The 17,337-nt window shown below is 47.2% G+C and overlaps 1 protein-coding gene across 6 annotated transcripts in view; it reads right to left on the bottom strand.

Annotated features, from left to right (window-relative positions):
• LOC8042115 (arf-GAP with GTPase, ANK repeat and PH domain-containing protein 1) overlaps positions 1 to 17,337 on the bottom strand; it is a 203,932-nt gene that overhangs the window by 4,841 nt on the left and 181,754 nt on the right. For 3 of the 6 annotated variants that reach the window (XM_040210033.2, XM_040210032.3, XM_040210034.3), the window contains exons 12-18: positions 16,480 to 16,581; positions 14,658 to 14,792; positions 12,823 to 12,896; positions 11,595 to 11,672; positions 10,358 to 10,454; positions 7,788 to 7,905; positions 5,927 to 6,290 (exon numbers count right to left, since the gene is read on the bottom strand). In XM_040210033.2, coding sequence (XP_040065967.1) covers positions 5,927 to 6,290; positions 7,788 to 7,905; positions 10,358 to 10,454; positions 11,595 to 11,672; positions 12,823 to 12,896; positions 14,658 to 14,792; positions 16,480 to 16,581 — 968 coding nt within the window. The remainder of the gene's footprint in view (positions 1 to 5,926; positions 6,291 to 7,787; positions 7,906 to 10,357; positions 10,455 to 11,594; positions 11,673 to 12,822; positions 12,897 to 14,657; positions 14,793 to 16,479; positions 16,582 to 17,337) is intronic. The other 3 variants (XM_040500775.1, XM_040210035.3, XM_040210036.3) reach the window with 1 other exon arrangement.

Below are 17,337 nucleotides of genomic sequence, written 5' to 3'. Positions count from 1 at the left end.
ACGAGGGCAGTGGACACAAAGGCAGCTAGCTTTAGGTCTTCCCACTTATCATTCCAACCAGAGCTGGGCGTTCCGACGTCCCCAAGCACTCTCGTCTCCTCCTCTCCCTCAGTTTCTCGGCACATCACATACTTCGTTTGACCATAAAGGGATACTACAACGAAATTTCGGCCCTCATTTCTTGGTCTATATGTGTTCAAAGGAGCAGTATCACATCAAACACACCAATATCTTGTTAGAAAAAGTCACGAAAAGGAATTTCAAAACCAATTAAATGATTAGCAAAGAGCACCTGGTGGATGTCGCTAACGCCTCGTTTGTAATACCCGTCTAGGAACCTTGAGAGGTAGTGACGGTAACTGTCTCGCCTCCGGCCACGACGAGAAAAGAGGGGCAGGAGGAACTCCCCTCTTCCCGAGAATCCCTTTTGTGTGATCCGGAGGTCGCTATTGTCTCTCTACAAGATTATAGAAGATTAACCCGTCACTCAAAATTCATAAAAAAGCAGCCGCTTCGGTGGCTGGAACGACTAGGCCATCCTCTTGACGTCAGCCTTGCCGCAGCTTTGCTCGTCCCAAGACGAACTACGTCACCATTGCGTTGCATGTCACGTGGTCTCCGCTGGCGCTTGCCAGAGTGGACCGTTTATAACGACAAATACAGCCACCAGGCTCGAAATAAAAACGTGTGATTGTCATTTACAGATATTGTGGATCATATTCAACCTATTTTTGAACACGACGAGTATATATTAAATTTTGTTGAAGTATCCCTTTATTACAAAGAGCAACTGATGCTACGAGCCAATGAGACCAATTAAACAGCGTCAAACTGCGATATTATAGCATTCGTCCAATTTCCTGTAAGTGTTCCTTCATCGGCTCAACAAGTAAAATGCAGCGAATGTTCAGTGACTTGCGCTTTTAGTGTGTGCATTCAAGGTTCTATGTGTTCGAGCCCTTGATTGTGCTCTGACCTAAGGTGAGAAAAACTTTGCATGCGTAGAGACGCTGTGAAATACATAATGTACCATTTTCCTTGCCTCTTCTTTGTATATTAAAGGGGCCCTGCAAAGACGTTTTGACTGGTTTTTAATTTGCACCAAACCTGAGTGCACTGAACGTAGTAACTTAATGAAACCTTTCTTTTCTAAAATTTCGCTTTAAGTTATAGGCAAATTAAAATGACAAAAACAAGCAAAAAATAACCTCCATCATGACGTCCTTGGTCGCTTGAGTGGCCGAGAACTAGAGGAGGGGTATTGAGCTCAGTGAGCGCTCATGGCTACCAAACTCCATGACGACAGCTCGAGAGGGCACAACTAATGCATGCGCTGGATAGACTGTATGAAGCAGGCGGCCAGGGCGGCTCGCATTGCATTTGCTGAGAGATTAAACACTAATTCGGCATGGCACTTCATTGGCCACAAACGACAGCAAACACGCGGTAAAGATCAGTTCAGAACGGCAGCCACTTCACGCTGCCATGCCGCCAAACGGCCAAACCGGAAGCCAAACTCGCTCGCCAAAGGCCTTCGAAACGCTCGGAACCGGTCGGATCCTCGAGCCCGTATACGAACGCAGTGCCGCCGTGTACATCCAGGACCTTTCTACACTCGCTGCTCGTTGGTGCCTGATCCCACTACTCCTTTCTAGTATGCACCCCCTTTTCCACCGCTTGGTGGCGGGTATGTCGACGGGTCAGTTCTTGTTTCCGTACTTTATAAACTGCATTTGTTTCTTTTCTGATCTAAAATATTGAACAAAAACTACTCTCATAAATAATTCAAACAGATCGCGCCACTTATATTTTGTCTTTTGACTAAAAAGAAGCTTTTCGCGGCTCTGACCAGTTGTAAGGCCAGGACCAAAGACTTCACATATTGCGCGCTTTTGACACCGCTGGTCGCCCCTGTTGGTGGAGGAAGTTTCCGCGTTGTCCGGTTCAATTACGACGCACTGATATTTAGTTACCCTCTCCGTGCCCGCTGGCTTGCCCGAACCCCAAGAGACGTGGAAACCGCAAAAAAGTTAGACGCTTAAATATGATTGCAGGGCCCCTTCAAAATCGACCAATAATAAAAAAATTTTAAAAATTCTTATTTCGGCGCAGGTGTGGCGCATTTTTTAGCGAAAATGGTAATTGGTGCAAGCTGTAGCAGACTTTCGTTCATGGCACAATTCAGCACGAATGGCGCACCACTTCTATCACTGCATAGACAGTGCACCTACAGCACCAAATCTTCCCTCAGCGGTGTGGCACTCCATATGTGCACGTCGCGCTGTCCACATTGTTGCGATTTCGTGCCGTGCCGAGGGGAAAGGGGTTTTGCTTCAAACCGAGATTCTAGAGTAGTTGAGACGGAGATGGCTATCTTGACGGGTTTTCACAATGAAAGATGGCGGCAGTCACCCCTCCCGATTCGAAGAGGAAAACCGCTAGGCTGCATGAGTCCAGCCATTCCAACTACGCAAAACCTGTCAGTGTCAGGGCCACTGGATTTTCGCGGAACAAAATGTATTCTTTAGTAAAGTATTCAGTAGAACCTTTTGAATGTTATGTGCCAATACAACGGAGATGCGGATAGTACAGTGCGAGCAATGTTGAGGAGCACCAGTAATACTGGTGCGGGCATTGAAGCTGCTGACACGACGAGGATGCCGATGTAGAGAATGATTTTCCCCGAAAAACTAGCTCTTTTACGGCATTAGGGCATTTTGACTGTTGAAGGAGAGAACTGCTCTTAGAAATCTTTCAACAGGATACAGTAAAACCTCATTTATTTGACCCACATTTACCTGGTAATTCAAAAAGCCAACATGTTCCCAGTAAAAGTGTGTATCAGCCTATGATCCCAAATACTCATTAGTCGAGAAGGATATGAATGCACACTGGCTAATTCGTATATGTTCCACGAGGAGAGCAGAGGAGTGGTCTCTCATTTTGGTCCTCCAAGGATTGCAGAAAGTGACCGCCGCTTTCGTAGGAGACACAACGGGTGCAAAGACGGGCAGCGGCAGTGCGGCACCGCAAGCGCTACTTTGGCCTGACCGATTAGTTACACTAATTTTTACTCAGGATGTCTACATCAAGTAGCCTCTAGTCTACAAAAGCAGAGTAGTAGCCCATTCCTTGCTGGCTACGGTTCAATTTGAATGTACAGAGCCGCCATTTAGAAGCAGCCGATCGTGACGCAACACCATTCCCGATATGTACTGCTGGTCAGCAACGAGGAAGAAAACGGCTGCAAAGCGAGCACCAAGCAGAAAAGTGCATGCTGTGCGACAAACTCGTTCTACTGACGCCATGATAGGTGGCAGGCTTCTTTCGTTCCCGTAAATAAATGCGGGTCTTTAATGGAAGGAACCTATTCCAAAACGAAGCGCAAGAGTTGCGACAATCCGGGAACATTCGGCGGCTTCAGGCTCCATTTCAACGCAACCTGCGACGCTCCAAGCAAGGAAAGCAGCCCCGAAACACAGTTTGCGTTAAAATAGGGCCGCACAGAACACATTTCCGACCGGTGCGTCTGGCGTCCCGTTGCGCCCACACGTCAAAAGTAATCTCGAAGCGACGACGAATGACGCCGCGGGAGCCGGCATGCCACGTCATCGGACATTGCGATCCCGGCAGTCGGTCATAGAAGTTCTAGTGGGAAATACAAGCAAATGCGAACGTCGTCCAATGTCATCGCTGCGTTTTTGCTCATCACCACCGAAGTTTCCGCAAACCGTCACGACGAGAGCGAGCCCCAACGAACGGGCGTCCGCTGCATCCGTCTCTGCCGCTGTGCCACCGCCAAGATCGCGCCACCTCCACGACACCGTTGGCCGGAAATCGAAAAACCACCTTTGAGGATGCGGTAAACGCAACAGTCGGAGACTCGCCCCGGGTACCGCGCCGGTCCGTCGGCCAAACGTTGCCGTCATAGACGACGTAGTTACCCCCGGCATGAGCCGGATGAAACGAGGTCGAACGATTGCGGCACCGTCGAAATTTGGGTGCATTGGTTACGGATCAAAGGGTCATTCCGGCCGTTTTCTGAGCTACCCAAAACAAATTAATTGCCTTTTCTGAATACCCGGACTTTAGACTTCGCGGTACAACATTTAATATCTCGAAATTCGAGACAGCTGTTGAGAAAACCGTAAATGGAAATGATGCCGAAACCAACGTTCAAATTTCCGCGCGCTCTCCGGTGGTGCCACGTCCCAAATGGTACAGACTTTCGGGTCGCGCGGGTGGTCTTAAACGGAGTATATCGGGTGTTTTTTCGTGCTTCTCGGTGATGGAGCTTCCGAGCGTTCTGTTCTCACTGCAAACGTCTTGTGATCAGTTGGGAATGTGGTTTACTGCCCACAACGTACCATTTCTGTCGTCACACTTCAATGTTGCCAGTAGGGGATCTCGCTCTTAAGAAACACTAGGCATGGGCGAATAGAGGATTTCGGGTCCGAATTGAATTCGAAGCGAATAGTGATTTTGGCCGAATAATTTCAAATCGAATAGTTTGAACAGTACAAGCAAGAAATACCACAAGATATGTTTAAACTATAGTTTTATATTTGCACTTATTTGGTATTAGAAGTACTGCAATTGTTAATTTCAAGTGTATTGAGTTCGGGAGCAGGAAATGGTCGGAAGCTTGCACCACCTGGCCGGAAATCAAAGCCAGAGTAAGTCAAACCCGTTTATATCGAACTCGCAAAAAAAGTCTACTAGTTCGATATAGCGATATAAAAGTTTTAATGAATTCGACTCTCAAAAATACACTTTCTGCTGAAATATTACACAATGAAGTAGTCTTGCACCTTCTGCTGCTTTTTCTTCACTGCATCCGCAAAAACGATATTTTTCTACGCTATCGACGGACTCCAAAATGCTGAGGCCGCTGCATTCTATATCCGCGCATTAGCGCCGAACTATGCTGAGAGCATGGAGCACGTCCAAGCAGGATCACCTTCTCCTACGGAGCGCCGTTTTGCTCTGCAAGTTGGCTTTCCCCTACGGCAGGTGGCTGTTTAGGGGAAGCCAGCTAGCATAGCAAGCTGGCTTTTTTTTTCTTTGTTTTTCCCGGCTGCCGCATCAACCGCTTAAAAGGAAAAATATAATATTCTCTTTTGCGGACGGAGCAGCAAGAGGGAGCACGGAGCACCTTCTCTCCGCTCCCCCCGCAAAAGATATTTTTTCCTTTTCTTCCAGGCGGTCGACGCGACCGCCCGGAAAAAAAAGAGAAAAGCCAGCGTGCTCTGCAAGCTGGCTTTCCCCCAATGCGGCCGCGTGCGTTTGGGAAAGCCAGCTTGCAAAGCAAAACGGCGCTCTTGGCAGTTATCGGTAGCGGCTGCAATTTTGGTTCGATGTAACCATAGTTTTTGCTATATATTATCACTGTAACATTGCTGTGTACAAAAACTGTTCGATATAAGAAATCATTCGATGTAAACGGCTTTGATATAGTTGGGTTTGACTGTATTTAGAAAGGTTGAATAATTCTATAATGTCGAATAATTCGACTTTGTCGAATACTTAGATTCGATTCGAAGCGAATGCCGAATAGAACAGAATTCGATTGGCTATTCGTAATAACCGAATATTCGCCCATCCCTAAACACCATGAAAACGAAAATAAAATATTTATTAACTTTGCGAAAAAAGCTTTTCAAGCAATACTTGGGGGTTTGGTACAGCAGTGTCTATTGGCGTATCGAGCGAATTTTGAGACAAATCAACGACCATAAAACGATCGCTGGAGTACCCCTTTAATTAAGAAACCAAGAATGGCACGAACAAAGAAGAAAGGGAAGCAGCACTCCATTTGCCTATTTCTCCCCCTTCATCCATCTCCGCGCGGTTTTTAGCTCCTTCAGAAATTAAACGAAACTTTTTCGCGCCGTCTCTTCCCTCTCTGGAGTTCGACGGTCCTCACCCAGAGCAGCAGCTGAACCAGGGCCAGGTGCCCCAGGGTGGCAGCCAGGTGCAGGGGCGTCCTCGAGTCCCTGGGGCCCCCCGGAGCGTTCACCAGCTCCGTCTGCCGGGGAGCCGCGTGGGCCAGCAACGCCGCCGCCTGCCGGACGTCCCCCCGGCACACGGCCTCCCGCAGCTGCCCCGCCGTGGGAGGGTTGGCCAGGGGCGTCAGGAACTCCCGCTGCTCATACTTGGCCCGGATCCAGCGCTCCTTCTCGTCCCGGCCGGACGTGGGACAGGGCTTGGTACAGCCCCGGGTACTTCCTTCCCAGAGGGCGTTCGCGGCGGCATTTCCCAGGGCCATCATCACCGCCACGTTGCCGGGCCTGGGGGGCAGACGGGCAAGAGTCACCGGGGCTGCTCGTTCACATGTTCTGCATTTTCCGGCGTATAAGCGGCGTCCTTTTCCCTAATTTTTGTCGGTGTGTCGACGGTCCTACTGACACACATTTTTTAAATAATTGTGGAACTGTGCAAGGCGCAAGCTGCATCGACATTCATGCATTTATGACAAAGGAGGAACGGCGGAGCACCCGCCGACGGCCCACTCTTACGACGTTCCAGAGCATTGTGGCATAGTCGTTGGCTGCAGCAACTCGGCGCGACATCCTTCGCAGCACTCCATTAACTCTGTCATTTATGTCTACCAACCTTTTCATGAAAACTGCTCTTTACAGAGGGGTGCGACTTATACACCGACTGAACTCCGTTCCCCTTGAGACTTCCAGTATCAATGTCGAGCCTCGCAGCCATTGTCCACGCTTTTGCTGCCCGATCAACCTCGCGACTGAAAATAACGAGCAGAGTCTCATCATGAGAATCACACTTTTAATGTCTATTCTGCGGTTACACGCGGAATGAATTGCCGCACATCACATTGTTTACAGAAAGTATTGCATTGTAACGAGCCTCGTTAATTTTGCACGGGCCACTAAGTAGTAAGACATTGCTAGGAAGTCGTAAAACCAATAATTCCAAGGCGAAAAATAGCGGGGGACTCCCATTGATGCCGACAACATGACATTCCAATGGTTCGTAGATGCAGGTCGCTGCGCTTCTAACCCACACCTCATCGCGCATGCGTGGCGCCGGTGGCATCCCGCTAGGGGCACTCCGGTTTGTTTGTAAACGTGAGTCTGTGAATAGAGTGAAAAATACCGTAGTTTCTAGACACTGTGCAACTTCTTGCTCTTTCTTTTGTATGTTTAACATTTGAAGAGCATTGCGTAATATGCTCCCCCAGTTGTTGGTCCACACGCACATAATATAGTCCTTCGCAAGATGCCTAGAAAAACTTCTTAGAAATCACGTTCGTTTATATTTCGCAACCCATACGTAACCGATCGATCACAGTTGCAAATATGTAGGCATACTGCCGCAGACTACTTACACTTCGTGGTGATTTAACTTTTCGAGCAAATAAAACAGTTTTCGGTAAAGACTGATCACGCAAACACATTGCCAAAATATAGAACCCAAATTTAACTGAAACGGCAGTCCCTTCTTCGTTTTGTTAAGTATTTCAACATTAGTCCATTGTCCAATTTCTATAACATTATGCCCCCAAACATTCAGTCACTTACAGTATAACGGACAGGCACAAAAACAATGAAGCCTCGCTGGCAAGTGAAAGTATGACATTGCAGTTCTCAAGGTAATGAGATCAGTGATGGAATAACGTAAAATTGGGGGGGGGGGGGGGGGGGGGGTACAAACTGTATGCAGGCAGCCTAAAAGCTCACTGAGGAGCGGGACCACCAACGTTCACTCCCGACAGCCAGGGAAAAGGGGAAGAGGGGCGAGGAGAGGAGGCGTCCACTCACGGCCAGTCGTCCAGGTCGAGAGAGCGCACCCTGGACATGTGCGAGCCCAGGTTGCGGTGGATGCCCGAGCACTCTATGCAGATCAGCGTGCCCAGGTTCAGACTCGCCCAGTCCGGGTCTGCATGAGGGCACAAGGTCAAAATAAACGTGTACGACGCTCCTCGCACGTTTCATTTCTGTTCTCCTAATGGCTCTCGGTGTAAAGCCACATCGCTAAAAATAAATGAAGAATGAATCAGTACTGATGACCCTTTCAAGAACCCTCATTTCATGCTGGGGCCATTGGTGGATGGCAGGGGCAACTAAATGTGAGCTTTAGGAAAGGGCAATACACATCAATTATGTCCTTTTTTTTATCTGCTCAGCATTTGCTTTATCTCAAATCTTTCTGGTAAACAAACTAATATGATTATTAAAACAAACGGCACAGACAAACAGGATGGAAGAAAGAGGACACAATCGCCGATTGCATGTCCTTTGATTACCAACACGCTGAAGCCAATTACCAACATGCTCAAGCTTCCATTTTGAACAGAAACCAGTACTGAACCAAAACGAACAGTCGATGTGGATAAACGTTTTTGCATTAAATCAACGGCTTTTACAAAAAAAAAAAAAAAAAGCCTGAAACTAAGTTTAAAACAAACTAGAAACAAAAAAAAAAAAAAATGAGGCATCCTAATGGTTTTACGGGACGACGAGAATATATTTTTAAAATGTAACTCTGTACAGGAGCCATCAGTCTTTCTTGCGAAAGCGATGCTCGCCAGGCAATGCAGAAAGGTAGAAACAATGTTACAACAGAACCTCGTTGATATGTTTTTCAAGGAACCGCGGAAAAAAAATGTATCAACCGGGAAAACGTAACAACCGACAATGCACTTAGGGGGGCTTTACATGAGATAGAAAGCAGCTCTTATACAATGGTTAATTTTATGTGTACTTACAGAACTGATCAGGACTCAGACACTCAAACTTTGCGTGTTTTGCCCTCCAAGCCCTGGTTGATAAAAAAGAGCTTTTGCCTCAATCTCCTTTCGTTTGGCGACAATGCAGTTCAAAGTTGGCGGAGCGAGTCCGAGGTCTCCTGCGATATCGGATCTCTTCCAGCTAGGATTGCAAACCACCGTCTGAAGTATATCAAACTTCTCTTTAAAAGAGAGTACCTTCCTTTTTCGCGATGCCATGACCGTCGTCAATGGGCGCAAAGCGCACATACTCCGAAACACCACGGTTCACGCAATCCAGTGGAACAGAAACTGGAAGCACAGAGTGCATGCGGGTGTACCTCGTGCCAGAGAAAGAGAAGGACAGATGAATGAGAGAACAAGAGAGAATGAGCGTTTGCTGCCTGCCAGCCTTGCTCCCCGTCAGAGAAGTGCTCCAAGGTCACAACCGGGCAAGGTGGGGAGCTGTGGCAGAGCTTAGCAAAGCCCAGTGAGGAGACAGAGAAACGGAAAAGAGGGGGAAAGGAGTAAAGGGAAGACGGGCGTCTGCATGCCCACGCGTGCTGTGCGACCCGCACTCCATGGTTCGGCTTTGCTCCGCTAGTTTTGTTGGTCGAAGCCAGCGTGGCAGCCTGGCACTTGCGTGCCAAGGCGCCACGATGCCGACACTTTTGGACGTAAAATTCAAGAAAGCAAACGTAACAGGCAGGAAACAAATACATGTATCTCTATGGAAGTAAAATGGGACCGGCGCTTTTGAACGTAACAGCTGGGAAAACATATCAACCGAGAATGTATCAACAAGGTTTTACTGTAGTACACAGCGCACACAGATTTTTTTTCTTTGTGGAGGGCAATAAATGAGAGTTTGCTCATCAAACCATTCAGTAGACTCCTGATGCCTCTTTCTTCATACATATATAAAAGGTGGCTCGACATGTAATCCTAACATAAATATCTCTGCATGCCACCGAATGCAAACAGGTTAACAGGACAGGCAAGTATGTGAAATTATAGCCAATGGTGGTGTTCGGAAAGGAACCTCCTCAAAGCCTCACGCCTGACTAGAGCGACAAATGCAAACAAACACCAGCAAGCCTCAAACACACACACGATGTCCACGAAGGTACTTTTGGCAAGCTTGCAATCACGCACGCTTTCTTCACGGGCACCGAGAGAGCCTGGCAAAGGCACAATCGCGAGCACGACGCACGTGTTTTAAGCTTGTCAGCATTGGTTGCTTGTTATTTCTGTTTGTCGCTCTAGTGGAACTCGAGCATTAGAAGGGCAAACGAAGCTCTGCCAAAGGCTCAACTTCTTCGAGGTTAAACCTTAGCTCAGAGGCAAAATTCTATGATTTAGCTTCTGGGGGCTCATTTACAGGAGTTATTCATTATGGTATTCTAAACTAGCACGAAGGGTGTGTCAGACATCCGAGTGCGCAGTCAAATAAGGAAATGGCTCTACGCAACTCCAGCGTCGCAGGTGCCATCAAGCGCTGTTACAAAAGATGAGGGGAAGGACTGGAAAAATGAAGGGCAGGAGCCCAGCAAAGTAGGGATGATCCGGTTTCACAGGGGTCGCGACAGAGTGGCACACAGAAAGACGGCAACCAGTCCTCACGTGGAGTATCGCAGTCGGCACAATGAGAATTCCCAGGAACGGCGGTCCGAATCGCCTGGACGGATGTCGCGGTGTCTGCTATGCTGTTCATCCTCCCCTGCAGGTAACGAGAAAGCCGCCGTAAAGTCAACCCTCGTCAGCACAAATTCGCAGCTCGAAGCACTTGTCGGGACGTTATTCTATACTCCATCTCTCACTAGGTCCGCGCAGCACTATCAAATGACCGGGAGTGTAACCTAAGCAGTCAAAGAAGGGAAGGTTTTGTCTATCCTCTCGTAGCTTTTTCAGCCCTCCGGAAATTAGCCTGCCACTTGAAATTTGTACAAAAGTGGCTTTGCTCGCTCTCCCGCCAATGGCTTTCACAGCACTGCATGCAACTAAAGGGATAGACCGTATGTTCCCAAGGTTTAGGTTTTTCAACTTTCTTTACTCTACAACGTAATAAAATCGCAGTTGCGACAGACTACCGCTACTGAAATACAGTTTGAAAGGCTACAGAGTTTGGTATGAATGGGTAGCCTCACACACTAGCAAAACATTAAGAAAATGCCCAAGGACTGCCCAACAAGCAGCCATACAAAGGTTTTCTTTGCAGCGCACAAATGAACTGCGCAACACAGAATGCTAAAACATCACTGAAAAGTACCTCCACCGATAGTGCCCGGATGCAAAAAAAACTTCAGCTCAATATTTTTAGAAAATCAAAAGTTAAAGGCGGTCCTTTTCCGTGAATTTTAAAGGGAAGGCCAGAGTCCCCTCTTGGCAGCAAATGTTAGTCAAAGTATGTCCCGTCCCGTCTGGGAAAGAAACAAGCTTGCGACAATTAGCCGTCTAAGTGGTGTTCACACAACATACTCTATTGCCCTTTTTTGACAACTCCAGCCTTTTCTCGTTGGTATAACTCGTTTTACTAGGGGCTCTCCGGGCGATGCCAATTTGTTTGACTGCAGTATCATCCACATACAACCGTTAATTTCGACGGATTCGGCGAGGTAAGAAGAGGGAAAGGGCGTGCGCCCAGTCCCGGTAGCAGAAGACAGACCAGCCGTTCTGAACGTTTTGGGGAGTTCCAGCGGGCCGTACAGTCGGAACCGCCCAAACATCGCGGCTCCGTTTGCCTCTTTCCCCTCGCCCAAGCGGAACGGACTACCTGAAACGGCTCTCCACTCCGCACACAAAGCCACTCAAAACGAAGAGTAGCCGGAGACCGACGCAACGACCCACTGCAGAGACCCACCTTGGCCTTGCTGCTTTCGTTGCCCTGCAGACTGGTCAGGATCTGTTGCTCGATGGCGCTCACCCAGCCTTCCCGGTCCTGCAATGAATCCAAGCAAGTTCCGCCTTCCTCCGGCCTCAAAAAGAGAAACCCTTCTGTGGTAAAACACTACATCCTTGAGGTACTTCTAACACCGAAGCACCAAATACATTCGGCTAACCACGGCCACTAATATGGCTGAAGCAAGTTCCAGCCCAAGCAGTGGGAAGCAACATTTCGTTTGCTGTCCTATTCACGTTGGCGAAAGGCAGATGCAACTGTGAGGCCACAAAGAAACAATAGTTTTTAGACTATGTGCAAGATACTACATAATATATTAGAATAGAAACACTGTGTGGCAATTATAGATATGATTACAAAAGAACAAAATGAATATACATTCAAAAATAAAAATAAAAACTGGACTTCTAAGATTACTATAGCAGTTCTACAGTTGCCTGCATGAATAACAATAGACCATTTGCTATATTACCCAAGTATCAAGGAGAATGCAGGGATTGGTGTTCCACGCGCCACATGCGCACGCCTTCCCCGTATAAAATATTCAAAGTAAATAACCAAAATAAAGCGTTGACGAACGCGCGTGCAAGATACAATTTGTTTTAGGTTTTTGCTTTAAAAAAATTTACTACATATTGCTGAGGCCAGCACGTGCGGCGCGTGGAACACCAATCCCTGCATTCTCCTTGATGCTTGGGTAATATAGCAATAGGTCTATTAGGAGACAAACAATGATTACTATCCTTTCGGCAGGAGCACTATCAACGTACGACAAAAAATAAAAGCTTTATGGCACCCACATGTTGTATTAATATGTTACTATCTCAAGTACTTATACCCCCAGCACTGAGCTTGCCACAATGTTTATTTATATTGTTACGTTACAGCAGAACCTCCCTACAATAACGCCGGCCTTTTTAAAGCTCCTCAAGTGCCAGGTAGCACTGGTACCAGTTTCATAAACTTGCTGGAACTTTCCTTCACACTAAAGATAAGTTACCGATATCCACCCGTAATTCTGGTAGCACACGTGTTTAGGGAACCGATCCGGTAGCACTAAAAACACTGACATAGAGAAGGGTTTTCGTTTTGTAAATTAAATTTACGATAGTAGCGTTTTACCATACCGCTAATCATGTCATCCATTTTCAGCTGAACACTCCGCTATAAAGAAAAGGCGCAGACTTACATCGCCGCTCGAAGCTTCGAACTGCCACTGCTTGTTGTCAAGGGACACAATGATGAACTCGTAGCCGTCGGAATCTGCAGGAAATAAAACCCAATCTCAGCATGGATAGGAGACCTCAAGAACACCCGTCAGCTCATCGATTTATTTAAAAGCATTAACTACTAAGCACCTTTGCAAATATTATGCCAACCCAATCATTCTTTTAAAAAAATGCTTTTTTTGTTTGTATTTTACCTTTTACATACTGCAACCTTCTATACCCACACCCTCTGTGATGCCCTCTGGGGCTTGACAGTATCGAAATAAATAAATAAATAAAGTGGTACCAGGATGAAATCTCTAAAGGATATGCCCCTGTGAGGGTTGCGCTTAGACTTGCATGGAATACTTCAAAGCCCTTCACTTTCAAGGTCCCAAAGTTTTTGCGAATGAGGCGGTGGAAATTTTATTTATTTATATATTATTTAATTTATTTTAGCTCAGATTTTTGTTACTATTTGAGTTTGAGTGCCTCCTGCCAACATGCCTATTAGTACTGAAGCATTTAAGGCCGGCCAGGTGCCGTCTTCACGCAGTTCCGAATGCCACCGCTATGATCGCTGTTTTATTTGACAAAGACAACCAACTCTCGCGCGTCGGGTTTCCCAAAATTATTTTGTGTTCCCCACGGCTGCCAGACCTTGGAAACGCAAACTCAGTGTCCGCTGTTCCCGTTCCCGGTGTGGGTGCAGCCCCAAACCATCTTTGGATCACGGGATGACCGTCGCCCATTGTGCGCAACGAGGAGAATTCCGCCGTCCTTCGGGCTGGGAACAATTCCCCCTCCGATCGACTACGCTTGGGGTAAACCAAAGGCCACGGGACCGGCGGCGGCATCACAACCAACTGGAGAGGTAGGTGTCTTTGGAGAGCAGTGGCTTCACCAACCGATGAACGGACGGTTCCAGAATGCAACCATTTGCTATGAAAGGGTCCCCCACACGGGAAGTTGGTTTGTGCTCTCTACTGCGAAAAAGATGCATTGAACAGTGTGTTTCGCTAATACGCTGGCTCTACGTTCTTCCTGGGACGCCTGCCCGGGTCTTGTCCCCAGCCGAGATGCAACCTGCTCGATGGGCAGCGGGGACAACGGTCGAGTCGCAACAGCTTTAACGAAGGCCCCGACAAAGCAGCAAATACAGAAGGATGCCCACGGTGAAAAAAAAAGGCTTCCCCATTACTGCATTCCTCACCTAGCGGAAATTTGTTTCGTTGTGTGTGTGGCCCAGCCTCACCTTTCTTTCTTAAAATTGGGTTCAAATTGCATTGGAAGAACACGGGCAAGACCGTAAAACAAATGCCGGTTTGTTATATGCGGTGTTTTGTTACTTCTGGGTCCATTACAAGCGGAGTCATTTTTAGGATGTAAACTAATTGCGCCGTGCGCATGTTCAGACCGCAGGAAGTTAGTCAGCCCCATTGAACTCCTTGCATATCTACCCTAGGTTTAGTCAGTTGAGTGCAGACGCTAGCCCGGGGTCTTCGACTTCGGCACCACGCACTAGTGATACACGACCGCACACCAGTACGATGCTCGTCCAGATCAAAACAGGCAGGGGTGAGGATTGACCCCAGGATCTCTGGGTTCAGCGGTGCAAGCTTTCGCTCCATGTGCTCCGAGCCGCAGTGCGTTACCACAATCTGCTACCTATCCCCCCTTTATATTGTCCAAAAACAAGCATTTTTCTGGCGGTCACTGACTATGTGTACACTCTGTACGCAAAGAGTGTATATTTTTTGCAGACAGCCTGTGTACAGGCTGTCCGCAAAGAGGTCTGACGTTCTCCATTCCCCACCTTCCATTGCCTCGAAGTTCTTGGCACCCGTGCTCTTCATGCGCCGGTGCCGCTTCTTTACGATGGGCGTCTCCAGCTTTGGGTTGGTGTTTGGCACCGCCGGGATCAGGTGGGTCTCACTCCCGTTCAGCATGCCTGGCGGGACACAAAGAGACGCGCGACTGTCTCGATCGGTCATGTGGCAAGTATAGCATTACAAAAGTGAGCTGGTATAGCAAGTGAAGCTGGAAGTATGGCCCACGGCTATCTAACAAATTGTCCCGTAGGTACACCCAGACCAGTTAATGACGTATTATTTGTATTCAAACGACCATCTGTATTTTTTGTTTAGTAGCACCATACGCACACTGATACAGGGATGTCTCGTCAATATGGACACCCGCATTCCTCCAAAAAAATTGTCCATAACGCAAGTTGTCCATAATGAGACAAAAATGCGCATATTTTCCCAGTTTGCCCTTGAAAATGGTGCCCATATAGCGGGGTATCTACATTAACTGGGTCCATATTAACGAGACATGACTGTATTGACATCTAATAAAAGTTTGTAGCAAATTGCTGGGAAATTGTGTTGTACGTGAAACATTCCATTATCGCTCTGGAATGTTACCAAGCCCGGCGCCTACGCTCACAGAGCTTGTCAGATAACTTAACACGTGGCATCTAAACTTAACAGCAGTTCCTGGAATAAAGATATTAACAATAGTCAGGGTTTAATTTTTTCTCTTTTTTGTCTATCTTTCTGGTCAAGTGACCCCCCCATCAGCTGATCGGCATCGAGCTTTGCGGCTTCACCTTTATCCTGGCTTTACTTTTGGGGTTTATCTAAATCTGAGAACCTGCCTGACTAGACAGATAAATTTTCACGTTAGAAAGACTCTGTTGCTCGTTTGGCTACGAGACAGACGTAGAGACTAAAAGAAGACGCAAGGTGACCTGCAACTTTGTCAGTTTGCATCCGTCCTCTCTGCACCTTTGCGCTCGTCTCGGGTCCTTCTGCATCCAGGATGGACTCCTCTCCTCAGGTTCCCTGCCTAGCTGACCCCCCCCCCCTCCCCCATCTTAAGCTGATCATTGTTCCTAAGTTACTAGGGAGGATATAGAATGAACCCAAGCATTTAAGACCTGTGTCATTTCAAGTCTCACAAACAACTGCGATTTATGTGACGCTAAAGCTACGTACTCACAATCTCTGTTTATCCCAAAATGGTGAGTGTAGCAAAGAAAATAAGAAATATGCCGCACTCCATTTCAAACGAAGTGAGAGCATCCGAAGGTCGTGGAACATTGCGCATGATTACACGGAGCATTTCGGTCAGCCGCAAATTAGTACACAAGACTAAGCCGCGAAAAGCACAAAATTGCAGGCAAACTGTTTATCCGCGTATTTGTCTGCGATATTGATTAAATATAAGTGTCTTAAAATTGACGAGGTTTGATTTACTTATTTATCATCCCAGATGACTGATGCACGCTTCAGAGTACAATGTGACAGACTGACAATGCAACGCTATGCAAAAAGCTCGTATTGCCCAATACATTCTCTACATAAAGAAAGCAATTACAAACAGCATTGCATAGAATAGTTATCTACGTAAGACTACCCAGACTTACCCTTTATACAAGAAACAGAAAGATATAACACAAACTAAATGAGGGTAGTGTCAAAATTAAAACAGCAAGAACCACCAGCCACATTCTGCCAAAAACGGCCGAACACACATGCACACGCAGCAGCAGAAAATAGGCAGAGAAAATGTCGGACAGAAAACAGAGCGCAAGCAGCAGGTGTTGCAATGACCTCCCTCTGTGCAGCACCCACCTGAGGAGAGGGAGTGACCGGGGTCCTGACCCTCCCTGATGGGGTCAAAGGTAGTGGGGTCACGGTTCCTTTCGCGGTCCCTATACTTGAAGAAGGGCACCCCTGGGTTCCAACAAGCCAATGGCAGTGCAGGGCAGGCAAAACGTTAGTGGTGCTCTTTCCCAGTTTGCTCCCAATGAAACCTTGTACTAAGCGAGAAACCCGAGGAAACACGCACAGAAAAAGAGGTGATCAGCTTTCGGACACGCAGGGCTTCTGTCTTTTTCCTGCACTTCTCGTCTCTTTCCCGTCTTCTCTTTCCTGCAGTTCCTCCGTCTTGCAATCTTCTAATGTTGCAAGTTCACCAGCTCAAGTGTGTTTTTGAGTGCTCTATCTATATTTAGTAAGACTGTTCATTCTGATGCTATTTTCATATTCTCCATGTTAGCCTCTAAAAAACAAATGATACAAACTGTTTTTGAACAGAGGCTGCACACCTACTTTCCCACACAGCACAAAAAGAGCCAAATATTGTCATTTATACACCGTTTGAATGTTTACAAGACTATGATCTTGTAAACGTTCGAACGGTGTAGTGCGGTTAACACGGCGGAGCACGCACAAGTCCGTCGATTTTGAAAGCATGCGAGCCCGCACCATAAGCACGAACACTGAAAATGACAGTGCCCGGAAGTTGGATTTTGGAACGGTCTATGCAAGGACAGCAGCCGATGAGGAGGAGGCAGAAAGCATGTTGGGTCTCAAAAGAGTAACCTCCAGTGGGATTCTGAGCCCCTAAATATTGCACTCAGCAATCCAGCAAGTGATTGAAGCACAAATGTTAACTGTGCCTCATCACTCGGTGGTATCGTTCCCGGA

Source organism: Ixodes scapularis, unplaced genomic scaffold (genome assembly GCF_016920785.2).
Source record: "Ixodes scapularis isolate PalLabHiFi unplaced genomic scaffold, ASM1692078v2 PGA_scaffold0__279_contigs__length_252992795, whole genome shotgun sequence".
Taxonomy (NCBI): Eukaryota; Metazoa; Arthropoda; class Arachnida; order Ixodida; family Ixodidae; genus Ixodes; species Ixodes scapularis.
The sequence above is the reverse complement of the archived record's forward strand: the minus strand, read 5'-3'. Positions and strand labels throughout refer to the sequence as shown.